Source organism: Saccopteryx bilineata, chromosome 3, assembly GCF_036850765.1.
Source record: "Saccopteryx bilineata isolate mSacBil1 chromosome 3, mSacBil1_pri_phased_curated, whole genome shotgun sequence".
In the NCBI taxonomy this organism is placed as follows: Eukaryota; Metazoa; Chordata; class Mammalia; order Chiroptera; family Emballonuridae; genus Saccopteryx; species Saccopteryx bilineata.
The window spans coordinates 310,543,314-310,569,975 of NC_089492.1; the positions used below are offsets into that span (position 1 = coordinate 310,543,314).

Here is a 26,662-nt window from a genome sequence, read left to right on the forward strand (position 1 = left end):
TCCTGGCTTGAGATGATGAGAGCACTGGCTCACATTTGAGTCTAGGGAAGCAGAGAAAGGGACAGAGAGGATTAGGTTGCTGCCCCCTCCCACTGCTGCCGCTGCCTGTAGACCTGGTGGTGCCTGACCTGGTCCTGGGACCCACCTGCCCAGGGTGGGGGCTGCATGGAACCGAGCCAGGCAGGGCCTGAGGGCCGGACTCCTGAGTCTGAGGGAGGAGGGGTGCATTAGTTCGCTAGGGCTATTCTAACAAAGCACCACCAATTGGGTGGCTTATACCACAGACATTTATTGACACAGTTCTGGAGGATAGAAGTCCAAGATCAAGCTGCCTGCAGGCTGGGTTCCTCCTGAGGGCTGTGAGGGGAGGATCCTTCTGCTTCTGTCCTAGCTTCTGGTGTTCTGCTGGCAATCTTTGGGGTTCCTTGGTGTGTAGATGCGCTACCCTGCTCTCTGCCTTTATTTTTACACAGCACTCCCCCATGTATATGTGTCTCCATGTCCAAAATTCCTTTGTATAAGGCCACTAGTCATATTGGATTAGGGCCCATAGTAATGACCTCATCTTAACTAATTTTCTCTGTAATGATCCTATTTTCAAATAAGGTCACATTCTGGGGTCCAGGCCTTTAACATATGGATTTTGGAGGATACCTTAACAAGGGGGTTAGGAGTTTGGGGTCCTGGAAGAGGAGGGAGCTGGAAGTTAGAATTCTTAGTCCTTAAAGAGAAGATAGATTTTGGGGGGGGAGCTAAAGGACAATTTTGAGGTGATTTGAGTTTCACTGGAATGTTACATCAACAAGCCAGCTGTTGTCTAAAACAGAACGATGGATCCCCTGTGCGAGCGCGCGCGCACACACACACACACACACACACTCCCTCTTTGATTATCTCAGTAAATGGCACTGCTACTCAAGCCAGAATCCTAGAGTTAACCCAGTCCTCAGCAAGTCCTACTGGCTTTTTTTTTTATTTAAAAAAAATTTTTTTTTTTTTAATTTAAAATAAAATTTTTTATTTTATTTTAGTGAGAGGAAGGGAGGCATATGCCCAGATTGGGATCCACCCAGCAAGCCCACTAGGAAATGATGCTCTGCCCATGTGTGGCCATTGCTCTGTTGCAAGCAGAGCCATTTTTTAGTGCCTGAGGCAGAGGCCTGGAGCCATCCTCAGCACCTGAGGCCAACTTGCTTGAGCCAGTCAAGCCATGGCTATGGGAGGGGGAGAGGAGAAAAAGGGGAGGGGAGAGAAGCAGATGATTGCTTCTCCTGTGTGCCCTTACTGGGAATCAAACCCAGGACATCGTCTGACCAGGCGGTGGCACAGTGGATAGAGCGTTGGACTGGGATGTGGAAGGACCCAGGTTCGAGACCCTGAGGTCGCCAGCTTGAGTGCAGGCTCATCTGGCTTGAGCAAAAGCTCACCAGCTTGGACCCAGTGTCGCTGGCTCCAGCAAGGGGTTACTCAGTCTGCTGAAGGCCCGCGGTCAAGGCACATATGAGAAAGCAATCAATGAACAACTAAGAAGTCACAATGCGCAACGAAAAACTAATAATTGATGCTTCTCATCTGTCTCCATTCCTGTCTGTCTGTCCCTGTCTATCCCTCTGACTCTATCTCTGTAAAAAAATAAATTAAAAAAAAAAACCCCAGGACATCCACATGCCAGCTGACGCTCTACCACTGAGCCAACTGGCCAGCGCCTGGCTCCTCTTTTGAAATGACACATGAAGCCACTTTCCTCCACCTCTACAGTTACACGAACCCCTGGATGACTGCACAGCTCCTAACTTACCTCCCTACTACCAACTGGGTTCATCACCAAATTTTTCTCCTGCAGCAATCTGGGGTCCCTCTGATGACCTCCATCCAAATACATCACTCTCTTGCTTCACACACTTGAATGGCTTCCATCAGCTAGGAATACATTCAAAGTCCTAGCCTGGAATGATCAGGCCCGTGTCCCCTTCATTTTCTATCACTCTCCCCACCATCACCACCATAGGCACACTGGTCTGGTATCAATTACTCCCAACACACCATGCCTTTCTTGCTTCTGCACATGCTGTTCCCTTTACCTGGAATGCTTGTCCAGGGCATCCCCATTGAGCCAGCTACTTCCCTGCTAGCAGGCATTCAGTACTTATGGATTCATTCCATGGAGGAATGCAGGATCAAGTGAGATAGTAATGGGACCCTTTATTTACCCAAGGATCTCATTTACCAGAACCTTCTTGGGTTGATGACTTTATTTCCATGGAATCTCTGGGAGGAGTCGGGAACTCCATTTTCCATCAGCCCCTGGAGATTGAAGCACTCAGGGCCTCTTTTCCCAACCTGCACAAAGTTTGGGGACCATGCTCAGGTAAATAAGACAGCATTTTCTTGAAAAACTACAATTCCCAGGAGACCTCGGGAATGGTTCCACATCAGCACCCAGCGCCTCACAGCTTGCCTGTAGTCAGTCTTACACTACAGGGGATGCCACCTTCAAGGGCAGTAATTATTGCATTTAAGAGCCCTGCAGCCAAAGGATACCTGTGACCAAGGGAGGGGCCTGAATTAAGGCCCAAGATTCTGGGAGCTCCCCACTCCACCAGGAGCACTAAACAATTAGGGGTTCAACTTCCAGCATCTGTGTGGGCAGAACTGCATTCCAGCAAGCCCAGGGACTAAGCTTCCCTCCCAGCCAGAGTTGTGGTTTCTTGTCATCTCCTTAACTGCAGATCTGGGCATCGGAAGAGTGACATGGGGTCTCCCAATTTTCCAACCCACCTCTCTTTGCTCTGTGGGACACCATCAAGCTGGAGGGCAAAAGTAGACAGGCCTGGACATGGAGCTCAGGGGCGCTCTCAAAGGTGGTCCTTACACTTCAGAGGATTCCCCAGGAAACAAGATGTTATAGAAATGCAGGTTCTCAACACTATCCCTGCTTGGTGTAAAATGTCCTTGCAAGGTTGATGCCCAGTTGAGAAACCGGTCCATCTACCTGCATTCCTGCCTTCACGGCCCCAACCACTCAACTCAGCCTACTTCCGCCACCAGCAACCTTGGAGCCCCAGGGAGATGTGTGAGCAAGGCCTCCCACCAGCTGTGCCTTTTCTCCAGATTCATCCTCCCCAGACTCTCCCAGAGTAGGGCCACATCATAGCCCTTCCAGTTGATTTTCCCTCAAAGCATTGGCCCAACTTACAAGCCCATCAGTTATTATTTGCCACCCGTCCAAGACCAAAAGCCCCATGGGGGCAAAGCCAGGGGCCAGCATCTGCCCGGCTTGGGGATGTCAGATGACGCCTGGGTTGGCTGCTAGATCTTGTCTAGGAATACCTGCGCTCTTAGTGCAATTCTAAAGCAACACTAACTCTGACCACATTAACAGCCTCCCTTTACGCCACCCTTGTAGGCTTGGGGTGCAACCAGAACTGAGCTACCCTGGAGAGGCCCCCGGGGGGCTACAGGCTTGCCAGCACCCTCCCTTTGTGCACTGACAGCTCCCAACAGAGACCAGTGCTCTTGGCCCTGGTCATTGTCATGGATGGGTCTGATTGGCTGTCTCCGCCAAGCACGTCACCTCTGTCAACTCCAAGAAATGAGGGAGTCAGAAGGCCATAAGCGGTTCGATAATTAATAAGATTACCAACAGGGTGTTAATTACAAATAATGAGAGAGATGGTGAATTTTCCAAATGGGGAACCAGGATCCACAGCCCCAGGTCCCAGGGGTCCGGCCACCCAGGCGGGGCAGCTTAGTAATAAATAATGGGGTTAGGGACAGGGGTCAGGGCTGTTCCTGCTTCTTCTTGACAGAAATCCGCTTCTTCCTGGCTGCCAGCATCTCATAGAAAGGGTCCACACTCACGGCTGCCCTGCAGAAGGGGAGGAGTCCAGGGTGAGGGTCAAGGGATTCTGGGTCCCCGACCTCCTCCCTTGCCAAGGTCCCTGGAGCCCAGGCTCACTGGATGGACTTGATCCACTCATCCTTCTCCTCCTGTGTGGGGGCCGAGATCCGGTATACCATGTGGTTCCCCTCAACCACTCGGCCATCTGCCTCTGTTTTGCAGGCTTTGATGAGCTGCCCCTTGTTGTTGGGGATATAAAGCTCAAAGCAGTTCTGGGGAGACAACAAAGAGGGATGTGGGTAAGAGCTGACCTGAGGGCCAGAGGAGCGCCCACTGTGGCAGGAAGGGGTACAGAGAGGGACTTACCGGTTTCCGGGGGTCGTCCACCTCTCGGATGCTCAGATTCTCCAGGGGGATAATTCCTCGGGGCTCCTTGTCCTGAAAAGAGCAAATCAGACAGGACTCAGACTTCCCGATCAGCTCCCCCAGCCCAGGAGTCCTCCCCAGGCCCTCCTCCCAGGACCCAGGGCGCGCCTGGCTCCATCCTTACCGTTGTGTACTCAAAATAGTAGAGACAGTTGTCTGTGAGGATAAACCAGCGCCGCTTCCACGTCTTCACCCGGCCCCCTGAAAGGGAAGGGGTGGGAGGGGGCCCGGGCTCAACACAGGGAAAGGGCCTCTGGGAGGGGGGTGCCAGGCAAGGCAGAGCAAGCCGGAAGGCGGAGCAGTCGGGCCCAGGACAAAGCAAGGTGTGGAAAGAGACAGACGAGCAGGTCCAAGCATGTTTGGGCCCCAGGAACCAGTCCACCCGCAGTGGGAGGCTTTACACTTTCTGTCTGTCAGCCCAGGGCCCAGAAGTCTGAGCCCCCAGCCCCCTCTCCACGTAGTGTTGGGAGCTAGGACGGCGGTGTACCTACCTCCTGGGGCAGACAGCGAGAAAGCAGGCAGGACCAGGCGAGAAGGGAAGGCAGAAGAATGGGGTGCCCCCAAGAGCCGCAGGCGACAGAAATAGGGTGGGCGAGGGCAGGAAGCGCAGGGGTTAGGACAGAGAGACAGAAACAGCAAAGAGAAACACACAGAGAGGGTGGGAGGGAGGGAGAGAGAGGGAAGAAAACCAGTTACATCCACATGAGGGAGAATCAGTCAGGCCCTCTCCCTCCCGGGCAGGCAGAATGTCCTGAGCCCCCCTGAGGCAGCGGGGAGCACCTCCTTCATTAGTGCCTGGCTCCCGCCCACCCCACGGGACATGCCCCAGGCCAGGAGGGCCCTCCCTTACTGCAATGACCATGTCTCTCCCCTGGGGGTCAGCCCAAGGGAAAAGATGGAACCCCAGTCCTTGGCCCCAGGCAGGTGTGGGGGCTCTGTCAGCTCCAGTACAAACAAGCTGTGTGACCTTAGGACAACCTCTTGCCCTCTCAGGCCACCTTCCTGCTTCAAGATTCTTGTGGTTACTTGTGTACTATCCGTGTTCCTTGTGACGCCAGAAGGATTATATAGTAACAGTATGGCGTTTGTTAACCACGGTAGTGAATATAACCACCACCAGACTCCCTTTACTGTGTTTCAGTGTTTTAAGGCACCTTTTTCTAATGGCCACAATGCAAAGAGATGTGCTAGGTCTGAGATCTGGGCCCAAAGCCACCTCTGCCCTGTGGCTGCTACATGGTGACCAAGCATCAACTTCCTCATCCGGGCAGTGGAAAGGATTCCTGTTGATGGGAGTGGTTTGGAGAGGAACTTGTTCCTGGTGAAGATGCCTCTCCCTCCAACACTCCCATTGTGAGGCACTGCTGGCCCAGGGGAGCCTAAAGCCCCCCCAGGTATCGGTCCATCCCCACAGGTTCCTTGGAAGAAGTGATTTGCAAGTTTTACAGCACCAGGATCCTCTGCACCCTGGCAGGGTCCTGCTTCTGGTGCGGGAGGAACCTTGGCTCAAGAGCACAAGTCCACACTGGGGGAGGGGACAAGACCCCAGGAGCAAAGTTCTGTCTTGGCCATGCGCTGGGCTGAAAGCTTCCTTTGGGCCCTCTGACTGCCCTGGCTGTCTCCACTGTCCACACTGAACTGTAACTCTTCATCAGAGTCTCTGTGGCCCAGAGCAGCCATTCATGACTTCTCCATTAAAAAGCCTCAGCTAACACTCCCGTGGCACCTACCATTACCGGGCACAGCTCGCAGCCAGTGCTCTCAGCCTTGGCTCTGCATCCGGACCACCTGGGGAGCTTTCAAGAGGACTGATGGCTTTCCTGTCTCAGAGATCCTGACTCCATAGCCGGGCCAACCATCACCATCGGGCTTTAAAAACTCCCAGGTGACTCCGCTGTGCAGCCCGGATTGAGAACCACTCCAGTCCTCAGAATTAGGCACCTGTGTGACCCCTGTTGACTGAATGACTTTGCTGGTGCCACCTCACCCCTCCCCATCCCATCACAGAGGGACTCTTCATAAGCACCAAGACTGGCATGTAGTCAGTGCTCCTAAGTCCCTTCTCTTCACTCACAAATGTTTAGAGTTCCTCTATGCCAGGCCCTATGCCTGGACCCAGCACACAGACCTGATCTTGTTTTTGAACCTCATTATTCAGATTTGCAAATAGGTTCAGAGAGGTCAAATCACTTGCCTAAGGTCACACAGCAGGTATGTGTGGAAGAGTCCAGAGCCCAGCCCCACAAACTTCCCTCTGCAGAGGCAGCCAGCAAGATCAGGAGGGGACGTACCCAGCTTAAGAAGCCAGCCCTCCCGGTCTGGATTGAAGAAGGTGTGGGTCAGATCATTTCCATCATCCTCTGGGATCTTGAAGGGCTCATTTCGGATGCTGTCGTAGAGGTTCTGAGGGGCGAGAGCCTAGTCAGGTAACTCCAAGCGCCTGGGACCCTCCCGGAGCTACTTAGTGGTGGGGAGGCAATGAGACCATAGGTGGGTGGGCCCATGGAGGGAGGGAGGGAGGAGAAGGGGGCTGGGGAGGAGAGAGAAGCAGAAGGCAGAAGAATGGAGGAAGCCCCTGGGAGGAGAAAAAGGAGGAAAGACAGAAAAGATGGAGAGAAGGCAGACACAGTTGCAAGGGCCTGTTAAATTCTTAAAGACAGAAACAGACAGATAGGTGGAGAACGAGATGGACCAAGAACACTGAAAGAGAATGAGAGACAGGGAAGAGAAACAAAGAAGAGTGGGAGAAAGAAAAGAAACGTGTCTGTGGAAGGACCATCGCCCAGTGGACGGCACTGAGCTGGACAGGACTGAGGGACTGTGGGAGGGGAGAGGGGGCCTGACCCTGAGCAGCTCCTCAGGCAGGTCCCCGCCCTCGTTGATGCCCCGGTTCATAGCCACAAAGCGCTCCAGGCCTGGCTTGTCCCGGACGTTGGGGTTGTGAAGGCTGGTGTTCAGCATGATCACAGCAAAGGACAGCACATAGCACGTGTCTGCAGCACAGATGGGTGGTGACAACATGGGTATGGGAGCCCCCATGGCCTCCTGACCCAGGCGCCAGAATTCAGACCCCTAGCCCCTCCTCCCTAGGCCCCAGGAGTCCGGGCCCCACCTGTGGACTGGAAAACCCCAGGGTTACACAGGCAGTATCGCTGGGCGAAAGCTTCCATCATGCGGTCAATCTTCTGGGCCTCCCCAGGGAGGCGGAAGCTCCACAGAAACTGCCTGGGTTAGAGAGGGGCGTGTGACCGTCAGGAAGGAAAAATCCCCTTCCCACGCTCAGTCCCTGTTAGGAATTGGTCAGTAAGTATGCCAAACCTTGTGGTCTCAGCAGCTGTTTCAGTATGGATACAAGATCCAGTCTGACCAATAGGCACTATGAGACTTTTGGTGGATTTAAATTAAGTCCTCTTTTGGTCTTGGCTCAGTGGATAAAACGTCGGCCCAGTGTGCAGACGTCCCAGGTTTGATGCCCTGAGCGCACATGAGAAGCGACCATCTGCTTCTCTTCCCCTCCCTCTCCCCCTTCTCTCTTCCCTTTTCACAGCTAGTGGCTCCATTGGTTCAATTGTTGGCCGCGGGGGGGGGGGGGGGGGGGTTGACAAGTGGATCCTGGTCAGGGCGCATGTGGGAGTCTTTCACTATCTCCCCTCCTCTCACTTAAAAAAAGAGTACTCTTTCTTCCAGGGTTGCTAAACAGGTCTGGAGGTTGCGAGAGGTTTCTGTTATGGTGTGGGAGGGCCTACAGAGAGCAGTGCCAGCCCCGTGGCAGGCACAACCAAGAGACAGAGAAAGCTGACCTTCTGACACCTGGGCACAGCTGAACTTTTGTGTTACATGAGGCAATCAATTCCCCAATTTTTGCTTTAAGTAGTGCCATCACTTATAAAGAAAGGCCCGACATGTACATTCCTGCCCTTCCAACCCAGTCCCTCTCACCTGAGGGCCTGCACCAGATTGAGGTCGGTGAACTCATGCAGATCCACGAAGGCATGGAGCACTGCCAGGTTCAGCTCTTCCCTGGGAGAGCAGGGGCAAGGTCATTCACAGAAAGGAGTCTGGAGCCCTGGCTAGGTAGCTCAGTTAGGGCATCATCCACACACACCAAGGTTGTCTGTTTGATCCTCGGTCACAATACATATAAGAATCAACCAACGAATGCATAAATGGGTGGAACAACAAATTGATGCCTCTCTCTCTCCCTTTCTAAAAAAAATAAATTAAAAAAAAAAGAAACAACAAAAACAGAAAGGTGTCTGGGAAGCTGGGAGTGACCAGAGCATGGGGAGGCCATGCCATGCAACCAGTTTTGAGCCCCACCTGCCTCTGTAGCGAGTGAAAGTGTTGGCCCAGCCCCCTCACAGGCTTGGCACCAGGGCAGGGATATTCAGAACATGCTTTTGGAGGACCATCTGTTGCAAGAGCCCTGGTCTGGCCGGCCCTTTGCACAGCTGGGAGAAACGGCAGCAAACACACGCCTACTGTCACTCTCTCAGATAATACACAAGTTCTTCAGGTATCCAGAGATGGCTCCCCAAACTCCTCCAGTTATCCGCAGTCTCCATACCCCAGATGTCCACAAAACGATCCCCACAATGCCAGATGTCCACAGTCTGTATACTTCCCAGATGTCCAGAGGGTCCCCAGGGATTCACAGAGGGCCCCCACATACCCCAAATGCCCACATTAGTTTCCAAGACGTGAACAGTCCCCACATCCTGACAGTCCTCACACACCACACCTCAGATGTCCATAAAAGTTCCACACACCCTAGGTGTCCACACAATCCCTAAGTACCCAGACATCCAGATGGTCCTGTACACCTCAGATGTTCAGGTGGTCTCCACACCCATGCTTGTAGCTGGTCCCTAGGTTTTCCAGACTTCACCAAAGGTCTTTAGCACCTTAGGTGTCCAAACACTTCTCATATTTGCAACATCTGCAGATGATCACCATATACTCCTGATGTCCATGTCCAGACTCTTGCAACCCAGACTTTCAGATAGTTCGCATAGAGCCTATAGAGGTCCTCAGGCTCCCAGATTTCCGCAGGGTCCTTGTGCTCCCCAGATACCCACTATGATCCTCACACTTCCTAGATGCCCATGCATACCAGTTGTCCACACAGGGTTCTCACATTCCCACGACACTCACAGATTTTCTCCACTGTTTCTAGTCATAAACGGATGGTCCCCACACTTTCCAGATGTCCACAGAAGGTCCCCACGCACCCAAGATGCTCACAGGCAGTCCTCAGTTTCCCCAGATGGCCCCAGACTCCCCAGATGGTGTCAGTCCACCATGTCATAGTCCACTTGGAAAGCTGATATCAGGGTCTCTCCTCCGGAGAGGAGCTGGCAGTGTGAGGGCAGGAGCAGGAAGCTGGGGGTGGGGGGGTGGGGAGAGGCCTAGAGGAGCTGGGCAGGGATCTTACCTCTCCCCCAGGTAGTCCCCAATGGCTGTCTTGTTCAGGCCCTCGCCCTTGTACAGGAAGCGGGCGATCTCCTCGGGTGTGTTCTGCAGAAGCTCGTTTTCCACCAAGAACTGGATCCCCTATTGGGTGGGGACCGGGTCTCAGTGCTAATGTGCTCAGAAAACCACTCCATCTCCCCAGAAACCTCAGCATCCAAGCCCAACTCTAACATAACATAGAAGGGCCTATAGTCGCTTTCAGGATTCTAACCTTTAAATACTATTCCTCTCACCTCATAGCCCTTGCACCCAATCTTCCCCTTGCTTTTGTCTTGTTAATTCCAGAACAGAGAGCAGGGTCCAGCAAGGAACAGAAGCTCAGTGGATGTTTGTTGACTCACTGAACAAATTACTTTGGTTGGGGCAGGAAGACTAAAGCAAGAAATCTAGTAAACAGCATTCCTTCAAGAACTGTGAGGGCCAAGCTTCAGGCTGGATGAACTCACACTTCATCCTGCTCTGGTTCTCCCAATGCCTTGAGGACCTCCATTATGGTTCTATCTCACTCTGGTTGTGGGAATCATGTTCAGGGGCTCCTTGAGGACCAAACAGGTCAAACATTTCTCTACGTCCCCAACATTGCCTAGCAAAGGGGCTGGCCCAGGGGATGCCTGAGGAAATGGGTATAAAATGAATGACTGAATGAACAAGTATCTTTCCTCTACCTCTTCCTTCAAACCTGAGCTGACTATGTGCTCCTCAGGGAAGCCCTCCCCGACTCCACCAGGCTCCCTCCTGAGGGTCCACAGCCTTTGTACCTCCCTATCATGACACTGGTCACCCCAGCTCTGTGCATGTCACTGTCCATGTTCCCTACCAGACATGAGCCCCTCCTGGAACTCTAGGTCAGTGGTTGGCAAACCGCGGCTTGTGAGCCACATGCAGCTCTTTGGCTGTTTGAGTGTGGCTCTTCCACAAAATACCACGTGCGGGCGCTACCTCGATAAGGAATGTACCTACTTATATAGTTTAGTTTAAAAAATTTGGCTCTCAAAAGAAATTTCAATCATTGTACTGCTGATATTTGGCTCTGTTGACTGATGAGTTTGCTGACCACTGCTCTACGTGATACCAGAAGTGGGTCCAGGTATGAGCAAAAAAGAGAAAGGGGATCTCTCAGGCAGAGGACACAGCACAAGCCACGGTCAAGTGGCTGGAGCACTTGGTTAATGTTCACAGAACAAACGGATAGCCAATATCTAAATCCAGAGATTAGGACCAAGTCCGTCCACCTAAAGCAGGCCATTAACCATCATACTTCTGGAACCTGGAGGTGCCAGAAACTCCTATCGGGATGTCTGCCAGGCTGACCCCAGTCCTGTGGCCCCAAGCACCTTTTTGGGGTCCATGTTGAACTTCTTCCTGCCCATTGCCATCTTCCGGTTCCGTTGTAAGGTCTTACTGCAGGGGCAGAGAGTAGGGGGATGGAGGATCAATGCCTGGGCATCCCTGGCCCTGCTTTGGCCATAGGACCCCAAGTTCTTCACCCCTGCCCTCACCTGCCCTCATTGGCTTCCAGACCCTCCACCTCGCTCATGGCTTCACTGAGCTCCTCCCGCAGGCGCTGGATCTCCACCAGCAGCTCCTGCTTCCGCCGCCGTATGTTCTCCAGCTCCATCCGCTCCTCTGGAGTCAAGTCGGGGGGCTCTGGGGGTCAGGGGTTGGAGGTCAGTTCTGGGGACTGGGAACCTGTTTTCCTGTAATCTGGGGGATTACAGGACTCGAGGGGCATGATTTATAGGTTTAGGAGGAGGATGAAGATGAGAGCAGGGCCTCCTATGTCTGCTGGAAGAAAGGGCTGGGGGCCTGGATTCCTCAGTTCTGGGGATCCGAACTCTTCAGTCCCAGGGGAGGAGGGGGTCTGGGGTCTGGATTCCTGAGTTTGAGAAATAAGAGGCTGGGAGCCTGTACTCTTAGGTCTGGGGGGAAACGGATGGAAGCCTGAATTATTAGTTGATTACTTGGAAAAGGGCTGAGGCCTTGGTTTTCTACTTCCATTTTTGGCGACGTTGCTGGGGGCTTGGGCCCCGGACTCCTGGGTCTATGAAAATAACTATGGCAGGGAAGCTGATGACAGCTTATTAAGAGTTGGGGAAGGGGGCGGGGCATCACAGGACCCAAGATTTCTCCCTCACCCCACCGCCCCCAGAAGCCCCTTCCCTGCTCCCAGCAGGCACTGGGCTCGCACGGCCCCTCCAGCAGGAATGGTTCCGCCCCAGCCCCGACTCCACCGCTCCATCCCGCCCCCTCCCGCCGCCACCGGAAACAGGATCGGCCCAAACAATGGCCTGGAATGCCCCACTCTTGGGCCCCGCCGGAAGCCCGTCCTGTGCCCCACAAAAGAGAAGCGACGATGCCGGTGCGAGCGGCTCCGCAAGTCGCGTGCCAGGAGAAACGTTCGCGGCGGAACGTTCCGGGACGAGAGGCTGCATCCGCTCTTAGGCAGCCGCACCCCTCACCGACCTACCATAGACACCGTCCTCCATGGCGGCAAGGAAGGCCCGCGGGGAGTCCGGGGCGGTCCCGCCGGTCGGGCCTGGATCCGCGTTGGCCCGCGGGCTCGAATGAGCCCGCTCAAACGCCCCGGGAGCCACCGCCGCCTCCTCAGCGCCAGTCCTCAGCGCTGAAAAGACTCTCCTTTCACCTCCTAACCGCCCCGCCAGTAGGGACCGCCCCTCGTTTTGACACTGTCCAATCCACTTCGAGTCCTCTCGTCTACTCCGCCCCCGAAACCGAAGGACCGATCTCCAGGACCAATAAGCGCACAAGTCTCATACGTAGCCGTGTCCAGCCAGAGGTAGACGGTCTTTGGGGCCAATCGGAGTGCGGGCTGGGGGCTGGGCACCGCCTCCGAAACAAAAGAAGTCACTTAGCTGGCTTGCCCGCCTATGAGAAGGCTCGAAAAGGAATTGCATGGAGGTGGGATTACGCGGGAGCTAAAACAACTGCGCCTGTACAGGGGCTATGGGCAATAAGAGATTAGTTCAACCTAGCCCGAGGCTAGTTACACGTTGCTGGGGGGCGGTACTTTGTTAGTCTCGTTGCTAGGGGGCGGGACCACAGCTGTTGGTTGTTTCCATGAGCCACACCTCCTAGCGACCAAGCTACCTTTTGACGGCAGCGGTTGCCACGCAACCGGGAGCAGCTTTGGCTCACTTGTCTTTTGGCCTCCTTTCTCCAGGGTCTGACCCCTCTGAGCTCTAGACCCTTTTCTTACTCCTTCCCATCACCCTATCTACACCAGTCTCTTCAGAGTTAAGAAGTAATGGAACAAAGACATGCTTTCATCTGTCAAGGAGAATTGGACAATAGAGGAAGGCCAAATATAATGAAAGCATAGGCTCCGCCTTCCTGGCGCTATCTACCTTAAGCTCCTCCCCTCCCTAAAACTACTGCCCTTATTTTAACATTCTTCCCCTATTGACAACTGCCTTTTCCTCAACAACCTCCCACCATCTCTGTTCCTTTCCCCCTTCTCGGAGTCCTTCCTCTCCTCTCCAACTCGCCTCACTTCACGCTTCCTTCTCCTCTCATACTCTTGCCCTTCTTAAACTCCTCCCTCCTCTCAGAGTCCTCCCACATCTGAGTTCCTTAGCCCACCCCGGCCTCTCATTCCCATTCCCTGCCGCCAAAAGAGGGTGCAGTACTCTGGCTAGATAGGGAACCTGGGCACCCTGTCATAGGCAGGTCCCTAATTGGGTCTGCGGTGGTCTCTGGGCCTTGTCCTCATTTGCCGCCCCTGGGCTAGGCAGGTGGAGCCAGATTCAGGGCCAGGACCTGGTTAAGCCGACAGATTAGACATGGAGCTTCCTAATCTCCTCACTGACCTTTATGAGTAGCCCAGGCCCTGCCTTCCCCGGGGGAAACCCAGGCTGTGCCAGCCGTGACCTCACTCTCTCGCCTTCCAAACAGAACCCTTTCCCTGTCCCTTCACCTCACACTTAGCATTCTTCTCCATCCCTATTTCCATTGTCCCCAGTCTCTACCTCAGATACCCTGAGCTGGGAGAGCAGTCAGATAATTAATCCTATCCGGTTATTATGTGGGGATTCTGAAGGATAAAGGGAGGTGGGGAAGCCAGAAGAGGGAACGTAGGTTGGTGCAGCACTTAGGCAGACTGATGGGCAGTGACAGTGCCCACCCTCAGTCCTGGGACACCAGTGGGAATGTGTTGTCCTTGGCACTGTCTCCATCTGCACCTGGCTCCCTGTCTGCTGGGCTCTTAGGTAAATAGAAGCATGGTCAGAGGCCAGGCCCCAAAGCACACTCACAGACACACCGCTAGGGCTCCCAGTGGTTTAATCTGGGGGCAAGTCTCCCCTAAACACATACATTTCCTGGCCCTCAGTGCTACCTCCTTCCCTTTTCCCCCAAGCTGGACCAGGGAGGAGGTGATTCTGGCCCTTAGCTACAGCCCACATTATATCTTGCCTGCTCTGTCATTCAGACATCCAAATTCAGAGCTGGTCATCCCAGCCCAGTTGCTGCTGGAAGGCCATAGTTTCCAGCACCAGGGAGAGCTAGAAAATCTCTAGGGCCTCACCCTCACTTCACCCTTGGTGAAGTGAGGAGTCACCCTGGTGGAGAGGTCCTTGGAGAAGTTCAAGTTCCAGTGCCTCATTTTTACAGACAAGAAAACTGAGGCGAGAAAAGAGGAGTGATTTGGGATTCAGAGCAAAGCTTCCTGGATCCTTGTAAAAGACTCCATTTCAATTAGCTCACACTCCATTTCTAACCCTTCTGTAAGAATCATGGGGGAAAAGTAGATAGATACCTGTATTTATATTATATATAATATACATATGTGTAACATCTTTAAGATATAGACACACATCACTAGGTGTAGGACTTCAGAGCATTGTAGACTCAACAGCCTTGAACCTCTCCCTTCTCTTGCCCATTAACTAGCCCTGTTACCCACAGGATCTTGCCTGGGCCCTCACCTTCTAGGTTAGCCCAGAATTGCTGCCTATCAAGTCCTGAGTCCACCTTTAGAACTACCAAGTTCTAGGAGCCAATTAGAACTTCTAGATTTTGATAATGGACAACTCTGGATCCCTGAAGCCTCGGTTCCTTTTGGCATTGCAGAACCACAAAGAAGTCACCTAGAATCGCCACTCCTTCCTTGACTCTGTGATTATTCTAAATAATTATTCACAGAATCTTGATTTCTTTGGACATTCTAGAATGGCACTTAAAAAAAAACCCCAAACAACCTGTGGATCATTTAGAAGCATCGATTATTCCCTTGCTTCGATGTTCTGCAGCCAGTGGTCTAGAATCATCTAATATCAAGAACTCCCAATCTTTCTCTTTAGTCTTTCTAGACCCACAGACTCTCCATTGTTTTGTGCATTCTAGAAACATGAATTTAGTTTCTGGAGTAGTTCTATGATCTAGGTCAAACCTGTTCTAGATTCACCAGAGCTGGTCACTGTGGTCAACCTAGATTCACAGAATAGCCAAACATGGGCTTTCTGGAACCACAGGTCTTTTCTTGACTTTTAGTCAACATTCTTTGTCTTTGGTCAGTCAAGACATAACATGGGGCACTCCATAATTTTCCCTCCTTAGGTGGCCTAGAAAAATTGAATTGCTACTTAATTGGTTGAGTCGAGGAGCAACAGCCCTTGAATTTTAGGTCAATCCGGACCTATAAATTCGTGATCTCTGTTGTTGCTCGAGACCTATGACTTCCTCCCCCAGAAGTAGTCTATACCATTGATTCCTGACCCTGCTCAACAATCCAAGTCAGCCATATAGAAGAATCTAGAACCACCTTGCCTCTTGGGTGGTCTAGGATTCTGGATCCCTTAACACTGGTAAGATTCAGAAATCAGACTGATAAAATGGTCACAGGAGGGAGCACACAATGCAGAGGAATTAAGATTCAGTATGTCCATGGTGGGTCCACTAGGCATGGCAGAACTTCATCAGCTAATAATTTATCCAGCAGGCTGGTTGGTCTTGGAAACACCTGGCCCCATCCCAGGAGAGGGCCTGATCTCTCCATCTTGCTACCTCTGGGAAGGGGATGCAAATTGGGGGGCATCAGTTGGCATCATGGGGGCAGGGTCAGTGCCAGGGTTGGTGTGAGTACTCGGGGGCTGGCAGCCTTATCTTCTACCTCTGCTTCATCTTCTTCGACTTCCTCTTCTTCCTGGCAGCAACTTAGAGCAAGTTCATTCTCATAACAGAATGCAGCCAGAGAGCCAGGGAAGCTAGACTTGGGGCTTTGGGAATCCTGCTCTGCCCGTTCATCCAGCTCCTTGGCGCTGCAGACTGGTGTCCCTGGGACCTCATAAGTGCGATGGAAGTGACGATAGTCGACTTCATACTGGGAGCCACGCTGGAAGAGGACCGGTTCAAAACGATGGCCCCAGAGCAGCTCACCAGGAAGATAGGAAGAACGACACTGTGTGGTCATAGCTGTGGCCTCAACCATGCCCTCAAGAATGACCACTAGCTCAAAGTCGGCCCGGGCCAGCTCAGCACGTCCTAGTTCATAGAGAGGGCTGGAGGAGTCAATCTCGTGCACAATGGTGATGGGAGACACAAGGAAGATGCGATCAGTGCCACCATCAAAGCCCACGTCCACATCCTGGTGATCCAGTGGTATGTACTCACCTTCTGGAGTCACACGAGGCTGCAGCAAAAGACAAGGGGTCACAGAAATGAAAGGAGACAGAGATGGCAATAGATAGGAACATTAATGCAGACATAGAGGAGAGTAAAGACGAGCAGGGACAAGGGTAGAGTAAGGAAAAGAACCCAGAGAGAGGGGGATGGAGGCCCAGAGAAAGAGGGAATAGACACCAGAGATAAAAAGAGAGGGACAGAGACTCAGAGGGTTTGAGAATAGAAATCCGAGGAAGAGACAAAGGAGAGAGGAAGAGAAGGCCAGTAATATTGGCATAGAGCCACAGAAATCAATGAGGCAGAAACAAAGTTAAAGAAACAGAAAATAAGAATGCATCCAAACAGCAGTTGAAGGAAAGAAAAATGGCTTTCAATAAATGGTCAGAGAAAGATAAACCTGGATGACAGTGACAGATGACAGTCTAGGTTTATCATCCTCTGTTCCACCACTGCTTCGGGTTAGCCTCCAGGCTCTCTGCACACCCCTCACCCCCAACCCAACTACAAGCTCTTCATTCCCTTCTACATATGTGTTTCTGTGCAGTGAGGATGAGGGTATGCAGTCCACAGGCCGGGTACTGGCAGTTTCAGCCCACCTATCCATTAATTCCATACACATCTTCCAGGACATGTCAGCACCCCACAGACTTCTGGGATAGACAATATCCCTCCCAAGTCATAAATCCTGGTGCCACAGTCAAGCAGGAGACAGAGGTGGAGATTGGAACCCATTCTCTCTCACCTGTCTGTTTCTGGGAGACCCCAGTCACTGCTGGGAACTGTAGTACCCACCACCACCCTGTCCTCTCTCACCCAAGGCTAACCTCACCCAGAGGTTAAGTGTCTACTTGGACAAGGGCCGCTAGCCCCAGTTCGGGCAGTTTGACCCCAATTCTACAAACACTAGAGCACTTTTTGCAGAGGGTAGAAGGAAGCTACTACCCCAGCAGCCAATGGGAGTTTGTTTTTTTGGTTTTGTTTTGTTTTGTTGAGAAGCTAAAATTCAATAGTTTCCCAACTCTGCCTTGTATCCCTTCAAGCAGGAGGCTGATGGGAGAAACTGGGCCAATGAGGTACAGAACAAAGTTTTCCACAAAGGCTGCAGGAACCCATGCCCGGAGGCCATGGAGAATTGTATTCCACGGCTCCATCGGTGTGAGCTGCACCCTTCATGGGACCTACATCTCCTACAATCCCACAGTAGCCAGGCCTCAAGTCATAGGCCACTGAAATTGTAAAACCGACCAGGGCTTTATACCAGCCGCTAAATTATGTGTCTTCTGATCACCTCATCATAGCACTTTCCCTGCCCCCAGAGGCTTCTGTGAACTGTAGTTCAGAGCCTTTATAGGCCAGGTGTGGTCCCTTCAAGGTTTAGATTTCCCACAATCCCATAGGCGGCCCAACCTCAAGCCATCCTCAAGCCTCGGGAACCTCTTTATGTCTGAAATCTGTCTCAAGCCTAGGACTGCAGGAAGAGCTGATCACAGACTCCTCTCTTGGGTTTACAAGTACAACTGCTCCTGTATTCAACCTCAGGCCATAGATGGAGCAGGAGGGTCCCTGCCTGAGAGACTGCTGGGAATTGTAGTCCACACATCCTCCAGGCCCAACGCACAACTTGCCCTCAGACCTACATCTCCCACAATTCCCTGGGGCACGCTTCCACTCCCGCAAATGGCCCCTCCCCGCCTCTCTAGGGCGGTGGCCTCGCACCTGCAGCAGCTGGGCCCGCACGTGGGCCTCGACTAGGTGGCTGCGGCGCAGGTTTCCGACGCGCCACATGAGGCAGAGGCGGCGGTCGCGCAGCGCCACGACGGCGTTCTCGCTGAAGACGAGCGTCTCATTGCGCTTCTTGGGCTTGGCCATCTTGGCCATGACGGCACCCACGACGAAGGCGTCAAGCACGCAGCCGGCGATGCACTGCAGTACCACGGCGGCCACGGCGGCCGGGCACTCCTCAGTGACGCTGCGCACGCCGTAGCCGATGGATGTCTGCGTCTCCAGCGCAAAGAGGAAGGCGGCCAGGAAGCTAGCCACGTGGGAGAAGCAGGGCACGGACGGTGGCAGCGCAGCCAGGTCACCGTGCAGCGAGGCGATGAGCCAGAAGGCCAGGCCGAAGAGCAACCAGGAGGCGAGGAAGGAGCAGGAGAAGAGCAGGCACATCCAGCGCCAGCGCACGTCTACGCACGTGGTGAACAGGTCGCTCAGGTAGCGCGCGCCCTGGCCACCCAGGTTCACAAAGCGCACGTTGCAGTGGCCATCCTTCTTGACGAAGCGCCCGCGGCGCCGCCCTACTGGCGACGGTGCTGGTGCCCACCCGTTGCGGCACAACCCTGGCCCGGCTTCCTCCTCATCACCTGCCCTGCTGTTCTCCGACTCCCGGGCGCCGCTCAGGCGGCGCAGGGCCCTGGCCAGGCCCATTGGACGGGGACACCCCCTCCACTTGGCCTAGTGGGGGGCGGGCGCCCCAAACCTGCAGGAACAAAAAATGGGCAGATACATCAGAGGCCATGAGTGGGTGGGCATGATCCCTGGACCTTAGTGGCGTCGTCTGACAAATGGGTGGAAGGATGCTCACCTTGAAAGTCAGAAAAGTAAAGCATCAATAACAATGATAGTAATATCGTGATGACAGGAGATACTCGTATAGCAATAACAGCGACAAAACTAGAGCCATAATAACAACACTATGGCAAGCACCACAATAATTAGAGCCAACATTTATCCATGCCAAACACCATTGTGAGCACTTTATGTGAATTTTCATATTTGAGCCTCACAGTACTGTAGGCATTATTATTCCTGTTTCACAGATAAGGAAACTGAGGCACAGAATTTTTAACTTGCCCAAGGTCACAGCTGACTACGCTGGGATTTGAGTGCTAGTTATTCTAGCTGCAGAGCCCAAGCTTGTAACACTCTGTGGTCACTGCCTCTCAGCACAGGTTCAGGATGAGAGATGAGCTGGAGCTCTGAGGTCCCTATGGTTCGAAAACAAGCTCAGAAAGCACAAGCAACAAAAGGAGAAAAGAAAAGATAAATTGAACTTCATCAAAGTTTTTTTGTGTGTGTGATTCAAAGGAGAGTAACAAGGTGAAACGAGAACATACAAATGGGAGAAAATAGTTGCAAATCATATATCTAAGGAATTTGTATTTAAAATATATAAAGTCAGTCAATGACTGACTAGGTGGTGGCACAGTGGATAGAATGTTGGACTGGGACTCAGAGGACCCAAGTTCAAAACCCTGAGGTCACTGGCTTGAGCGTGGGATCATAGACATGACCCCATGGTTGCTAGCTTAAGCCCAAAGGTCGCTGACTACTCTGCAGTAGCCCCCCCAGTCAAGGCACATATGAGAAAGCAATCACTGAACAACTAAGGAGCTGCAACAAATAATTGATGCTTCTCATCTCTCTCCCTTCCTGTCTGTCTGTACCTATCTGTCCCTCTCTCTGTCACAAAAAGAAAAAAATATATATATGTGTGTCTATGTGTGTGTGAGAGAGAGAGAGAGAGAATCAAGAAGAAAAAGAAAAATATATACACAGTCCTTACAACTCAATAATAGCAAGACAACCAATTTAAAAGTAAGGAAAGGGCCCTGGCCAGTTGGCTCAGCGGTAGAGCGTCGGCCTGGCATGCGGGGGACCCGGGTTCGATTCCCGGCCAGGGCACATAGGAGAAGCGCCCATTTGTTTCTCCACCCCCACCCCCTCCTTCCTCTCTGTCTCTCTCTTCCCCTTCCGCAGCCAAGGCTCCATTGGAGCAAAGATGGCCCGGGCGCTGGGGATGGCTCCTTGGCCTCTGCCCCAGGTGCTAGAGTGGCTCTGGTCGCGGCAGAGCGACCCCCAGGAGGGGCAGAGCATCGCCCCTGGTGGGCGTGCCGGGTGGATCCTGGTCGGGCGCATGCGGGAGTCTGTCTGACTGTCTCTCCCAGTTTCCAGCTTCAGAAAAAAAAAGAAAAGAAAAAATAAATAAATAAATAAAAGTAAGGAAAGGATTTGAATAAAGATTTCTTCAAAAAAGACATACAGCCTGACTTGTGGTGACGCAGTGGATAAAACGTTGACCTGGAACGCTGAAGTCGCCGGTTCGAAACCCTGGGCTTGCCCAGTCAAGGCACATATGGGATTTGATGCTTCCTGCTCCTCCCCCTCCTTTCTCTCCCCCCTTCTCTAAAATGAATAAATAAAATCTTAAAAAAAAAAAAAAAAAAAAAGACATGATGAAGCAGCTAAAACTCCAGCATGCTTAAAAAAAAAAAAAGACATACAAATAGTCAATAAGCACATGAAAATATTGATAGCCTTAGCCATTGGAGATGCTAATCAAATGGCCCTGATCAGTGGCACAAAGGATACAGTGTTGACCTAGGATGCTGAGGACCCAGGTTCGAAACCCTGGACTCACCAACTTGAGTGTGGGGTTGCTGGCTTGAGCACAGGATCATAAACATGACCTTATGGTCACTGGCTTGAGCAAGGGATCACGGGTTCAGCTGGAGCCCCCAGTCAGGGCATATATGAGAAAGCAATCAATGAACAACTAAGGTGCCACAACAAAGAATTGATGCTTCTCATCTCTCTCCCTTCCTGTCTGTCTGTCTCTTTCTCTCTCGCTAAAACAACAACAAACAACACCACAATGGTGTACCATTTCACACCTACTTAGGATGGTTATAATAATTTCAAAAACATTCAGAAAATAAGTGTTGACAAGGGTATGGGGAAACTGGCACCCTCAAGAGTCTGGCAGTTCCGCCTGACCTGTGGTGGCGCAGTGGATAAAGCATCAACCTGGATTGCTGAGGTCGCCGGTTCAAAACCCTGGGCTTGCCTGATCAAGGCACATATGGGAGTTGATGCTTCCTGCTCCTCCCTCCCCCTTCTCTCTCTCTCTCTCTCTCTCTCCTCTCTAAAAATTAATAAAAAAAAAAGTAAGAATTTAAAAAAAAAAAAAAAGAGTCTGGCAGTTCCTTAAGTGGATAAACAGAGGTGCCATTTATTTTTTTTTAATTTTTTATTTATTTTTTACAGAGACAGAGAGTGAGTCAGAGAGAGGGATAGACAAGGACAGACAGGAACGGAGAGAGATGAGAAGCATCAATCATTAGTTTTTCATTGCGCATTGCAACACCTTAGTTGTTCATTGATTGCTTTCTCATATGTGCCTTGACCGCGGGCCTTCAGCAGACCAAGTAACCCCTTGCTGGAGCCAGCAACCTTGGGTTCAAGCTGGTGGGCTTTTTGCTCAAACTAGATGAGCCCGCGCTCAAGCTGGCGACCTTGGGGTCTCGAACCTGGGTCCTCTGCAACACAGTCCGATGCTCTATCCACTGCGCCACTGCCTGGTCAGGCAACAGAGGTGCCATTTAATTCGGCAATTCCACTCCTAGGTATTTTTCAAGAAAAACAAGTGTCTGCACAGCACTCAAACACAGATGTTCAAGGAAGCACTATTCACAATAGCTGAAAGATGGAAACCACCCAAATAGTCATCAACTGATAAATGAATAAAATGTGGTAGTATTTCCACACAATGGAATGCTACTCAGTAGTGAAACTAAACAAAGAACTGAAACATGGTTAAACCTTGAAAACATTATGTTAAGTGAAAGAAGCCAATCACAAAAGACCACATACTGTTAACTTTAATTTATATGAAATGTCCAGAATGGGCAAATCTATAAGTTGAGAAAGTAGACTAGTCATGCTTAGGGCTAGGGAGATAGAAGGATTGGGGAGTAATAGCCAGGGGATATGGCATTTCTTATTGGGATATAAAGATGTTCTAAAATTGATTGCAGTAATGATTACACTACTCTGTGGATATACTAAAAACCTTTGAATTGCACACTCTAATGTGTGAGTTGTGAGGCATATGAATTCTATTTCAATGAATCTGTTACAAAAAAAAAAAAAAAGCCTGACCTGTGGTGGCGCAGTAGATAAAGCATCATCCTGGAATGCTGAGGTCGCTGGTTCAAATCCCCAGGTTTGCCCAGTCAAAGCATATATGAGAAGCAACTACTACGAGTTAATGCTTTCCACTTCTTGCTGCCCTCCCTTCCCTCTCTAAAATCAATAAATAAAATATAAAAATCAAACAACAACAACAAAAATAGGCTCCCCAGTAACTCTCAGACCTCAGGCAAGATATTCTGAGCCTGTTTCCTCAACTGTAGAATGGGGAAATCGGACTTCTTCATCAAGGTCAGGAAGAGCCTCCAGTCATATAGATCCAGGGCCCAATCCTGGCTCAGTTGCTGGCCCACTATGTGCCCTGGGACAACTGACTTCCTTTTCAGAAGCCTCCGTTGACTCATCTATGGGATGGGAATAAAGAACCACCACCTTGCCTAACCAGGCGGTGGTGCAGTGGATAGAGCGTCGGACTGGGATGCAGAGGACCCAGGTTCGAGACCCTGAGGTCTCCAACTTGAGCGCGGGCTCATCTGGCTTGAGCAAAGCTCACCAGCTTGGACCCAAGGCCGCTGGCTTGAGCAAGGGGCTACTCGGTCTGCTGAAGGCCCGCGGTCAAGGCACATATGAGAAAGCAATCAATGAACAACTAAGGTGTTGCAACGTGCAATGAAAAACTAATGATTGATGCTTCCCATCTCTCTCCATTCCTGTCTGTCTATCCCTCTATCCCTCTCTCTGACTCATTCTGTCTCTGTAAACAAACAAAAAAACACCACCACCTTGGCCTGACCATGCTGAGGTTGCCGGTTTGAAACCCTGGGGTTGCCCTATCAGGGCAGATACAGCAAAAAACTGAGTTGATGCCTCCCATTTCTCTCTCTCTCTCTCTCTCTCTCTGCCTCCACCTCTAGAAAAATAAAATCTTTAAAAGAATAGTGAATGCTGAAAAAAACACACTTCCTTGAAATGAAGAAAGGATCCCAGCTCACTAGCTGGTGGCAAGTCCCATTCCTTCCTAAGTCTCAGTTTCCTCATCTGTGAAATGGAGGTAATCTCTTCAGCTAGAAAGGGTAGAGGAGAGAAAGGGGGAAAGGGTTGGACATGAATCTGCCAACCTCATACCCCTCCAGCAGCTGCAGGGTGACATCTGGCACTGAGGTGGACGGACCTCCAGGGCTTGTTTGGTCTAGGGGTGGCATATTTGGCATGTAGTTTCCATCAATGTTTATTTTACCAAGTACCTGTTTATTTTATGTGCCCCTGTGCCAGGCTCTGGGATCATGGTGGGCTCCTTGACAGGCCTGGGGGCACTCAATCTGAGAGGGCTGTTAGTGTAAAGTTCAATACCAGCCTGACCAGGCGGGGGTGCAGTGGATAGAGTGTCGGACTGGGATGCAGAGAACCCAGGTTTGAAATCCCAAATGTGATGAGCATGGGCTCATCAGCTTGAGCTTGGGGTTGCTGGCTTGAATGTGGGATCATAGACATGCCCCCATGGTCATTGAATGAGCCCAAAAGTCACTGGCTTGAAGCCCAAGGTTGCTGACTTGAGCCGAAGGTCACTGGCTCAGGCTGGAGCCCCTGGTCAAGGCACATATGAGAAAGCAATAATTGAACAACTTAGATGCCGCAATGAAAAAATGATGCTTCTCATCTCTGTCCCTTCCTGTCTCTATCTGTCCCTCTCTCTGTCCCTCTCTCTGCTCTCTTGCTAAAAAAATAAATAAGTTCAATACCAGTGGGTCCTCCTGCCCCCCACCCCCGGCCTCCAGCTCTGCACCTGCTCTCCATGACCACTCGACAGCCCTGCCACCTGGGGGCTGATTTTGCCCATTACAGAGGCAAAGCTGCAGGTCAGGTCACAGTGGACTGGGCCTGGCTGTGTCCAGCACCCATGATGTACTCCAACTCTCATTTTTTACCCTTAACTACTCTTGGCTATTAGAGATGGTTTTTCCAAAAAGAGGAAACTGAGTCCAGTTGCTGAAGAAGGCAGGTTTGAGGTCAGGATCCAGGCTCCAACCTCGACATTTGTAGTCTTCTCCTGCCCAGAAGTGTCTGCAATGTCCTAGTTCCCTCTCAGAAGCTGCCCAAAGGGCGGGAAGGGAGAGGTGGGCTGCCCCACTGCCCCAGCCCCCGTCCCAGGCTGGGCCTCCTTACACCCACTCACCTGTCTCTAACCACAGCCCTGGGGACTTGCCTTTTCACAGGAGAGGAAACAGCCGCTGACCTATCCCTTGGTTCGGGTTCCTCAGTTGGGGAATGGCAGACCCTGGACTCCACCTGGGCTTCTTGGGTGCCAAAGCCTGAGCCATGAACCACGGACCCTATCATAGGTAGTCCTGAGCACCTGCTGTCCCAGGCCTTGGGCTGTGCTCCCTAAAGGTCCGCAGCCCACCCACTGGACTCTCCCGGACCCCACCGCTCACCTTGCTTGCTCAGCACACATCACCCCAGTTCACAGGTTGGGGAACAGGCTCAGATACCTGGCCAGACCCATGCAGTGTGAGGCGCAGGGTGCTGGTGTGTCCTGAGCCTTTCCAACCCAGGATTCTGCCTCCCAAATCTATCCCCACGTCCCATACTCAGCCTGGAAAGTTGGACGTGACTGTGTCCGTTTCACAGAACAGATGGGGCAGGGGGCTTCACCTCCAGGGGGCCTTGTCTGCATCCAACGTGGCCTAGCTCTCAGGGGTGGATGCTACCGGACTCAGGGCAACTCCCTCTCCCGCCAAGGCAGAACAGAAGGGAAAGGCTCCAGAGCCGGAAGTCCTCCCCCCATCTTTCCCCTGACCTGGGAGAGCAGCTTAATGTTTCCATATAGAGACAGGGGGCTTAAGGTGCCTTAACTTCGTGTCAAAGTCACTGCCTAATCTGAGGCCAAGAAGCTCCGCCCCCGGGCCCAACCGCCCTCCCTTCCAAAAGAAACACACTTTTTTTGCACTCTTCCCCAAGCCCCTGGGTGTTTTCCCCGATCCCCCAACCCCCAATGGGGGAGCAAGTTGGAGGGCAGGAGGGGGTGCAGGGGCAGAGACCCGGGAAGGTCAAGGTGCAGAAGCTGAGATGAGCAGGAAGAGGGGTGCTGAGAGGAGAATTGAGATGGGGGAGTGGGCAGAAACCCAACAGGGACAGGGTCCAGGAGGGAGAGAAACACTGGGGGGACCAGTTCGGGGGACAGAGGCCCAAGGAGAAAGGTATAGAAACAGGCAGAGGAGGAGCAATTGGGAAAGAGAAGTGGATCATGTCTTAGGAAACAAAAAGGCAGAAACGATTAGAGGACAGATGGGGCAAGGAAGAGGCTCTGGAGATGGGGGTAGGGACGGAGTGAAAATAAAGCAGAAAATGTTGATGGGGCCACAGTTGGAGGCAACAAACTTGAAGGGAGACCATTCTGGGGCTGGACTGTCACTGAGGGTAAGACAGGACCTCTCTGAGGGGGAACAGAATGGGGTGGCAATGTTGGGGTAGATGCCCACGCAAGGACAGGGGTGGGGGAGGGAGGAGGTAAGATGGCCCTCAGCCTCAGGACCCGTGCCCAGGTCCTCTGCGTGGAACACATACCTGGTGGGGCGGCCCACCCCCATGCCCTCCACTGGGGACTCCCCTGTGGGTGCCGAGGGGCTGCAGTCAGTCCTCGGCCCCCGGGGTGCTGTGCCGGAACCAACCTCTATGTCCATAGGCAGATCAGACGCCTGGCCTGGGGGGGGGGGGCAGGAGGTGGGGCCAGCTCAGAGCCGCAGAGGGGGAGCCAGGGAGGATGGCCAGGCAGGCTGCTGGGCGGCAGCCCAAGTTAGCTGGAGAGGAGATGGTGGAAGAGACACACAGAAGGGGGAGGGGGCAGGCACACAGAAAGATGGAGACACAAATGAGGCAGAGAGAGATGGGAACACAGATGAGGGAACAAAATTGAGATCATGATAAAGGGGACAGTGATGGAAGCAGAAATGGGGGCTAGTCCGTAGAGGAAGCCTTAAAAATTTGGGGAGGCCCTGGCCAGTGGCTCAGTGTGTAAGGCATTGGCCCAGTGTATGGACTTCCTGGGTTCGATTCCTAGTCAAGGCACATAGGAGAAGCGACTGTCTGCTCTCTCCCTCTTCCCCTCCCACAGTCAGTGGCTCAACTGGTTTGAGTGTGGCACCGGGTGCTGAGGATAGCTTGGTTGGTCTGAGCGCGTAAGCCCGAGGCACTAAAAATAGCTCAGAACTCAAGCATCAGCCCCAGTTGGGGTTGCCAGGTGGATCCCAGTCAGGTGCATGCTGGAGTGTGCCTATCTCCCCTCCTTTCACCTAAAAAAAATCAAAAAAGTTTGGGGTCACAGGTATGATATCCTCCAAAGATATAGAGTAAATTCCA

General features: G+C 52.2%; 2 protein-coding genes across 4 annotated transcripts; both read right to left on the reverse strand.

The window, feature by feature from the left end:
• Positions 1-3,502: 3,502 nt before the first annotated feature.
• Positions 3,503-12,424, reverse strand: CYTH2 (cytohesin 2). Its single transcript, XM_066271645.1, has 12 exons — positions 12,207-12,424; positions 11,239-11,386; positions 11,074-11,140; positions 9,702-9,820; positions 8,207-8,287; positions 7,380-7,492; positions 7,112-7,260; positions 6,559-6,670; positions 4,392-4,468; positions 4,208-4,279; positions 3,959-4,113; positions 3,503-3,868 (listed from the first exon to the last, which is right to left on the reverse strand). The coding sequence occupies exons 1-12, from the start codon at positions 12,223-12,225 to the stop codon at positions 3,781-3,783; spliced, it is 1,200 nt and encodes a 399-aa protein (XP_066127742.1). The 5' UTR covers positions 12,226-12,424; the 3' UTR covers positions 3,503-3,780.
• Positions 12,425-14,021: 1,597 nt separating this feature from the next.
• On the reverse strand, positions 14,022-25,993 carry KCNJ14 (potassium inwardly rectifying channel subfamily J member 14). Of its 3 annotated transcripts, none has more exons than XM_066271644.1 (3): positions 25,975-25,993; positions 18,095-18,854; positions 14,022-16,385 (listed from the first exon to the last, which is right to left on the reverse strand). In XM_066271644.1, exons 2-3 carry the CDS (start codon positions 18,800-18,802, stop codon positions 15,801-15,803), a joined length of 1,293 nt encoding a protein of 430 aa, XP_066127741.1. In that variant the 5' UTR covers positions 18,803-18,854; positions 25,975-25,993; the 3' UTR covers positions 14,022-15,800. The 3 variants fall into 3 exon arrangements, with proteins under 3 accessions (XP_066127741.1, XP_066127739.1, XP_066127740.1); XM_066271642.1 differs by having other exon boundaries at positions 25,871-25,984; XM_066271643.1 differs by lacking the exon at positions 25,975-25,993 and adding an exon at positions 24,959-25,058.
• Positions 25,994-26,662: the final 669 nt, after the last annotated feature.

Excerpts from the sequence above, each read along its gene's own strand:
- CYTH2 (XM_066271645.1), bottom strand. Across the intron at positions 7,493-8,206 it reads AATCTGGTGCAGGCCCTCAG|GCAGTTTCTGTGGAGCTTCC; the intron begins GTGAGAGGGACT and ends TCTCTAACCCAG. Across the intron at positions 4,114-4,207 it reads TGGACGACCCCCGGAAACCG|AACTGCTTTGAGCTTTATAT; the intron begins GTAAGTCCCTCT and ends TTGTCTCCCCAG.
- KCNJ14 (XM_066271644.1), bottom strand. The coding sequence starts at position 18,802 with ATGGGCCTGGCCAGGGCCCTGCGCCGCCTGAGCGGCGCCCGGGAGTCG. Across the intron at positions 16,386-18,094 it reads TGCGGGCCCAGCTGCTGCAG|CCTCGTGTGACTCCAGAAGG; the intron begins GTGCGAGGCCAC and ends CTTTTGCTGCAG.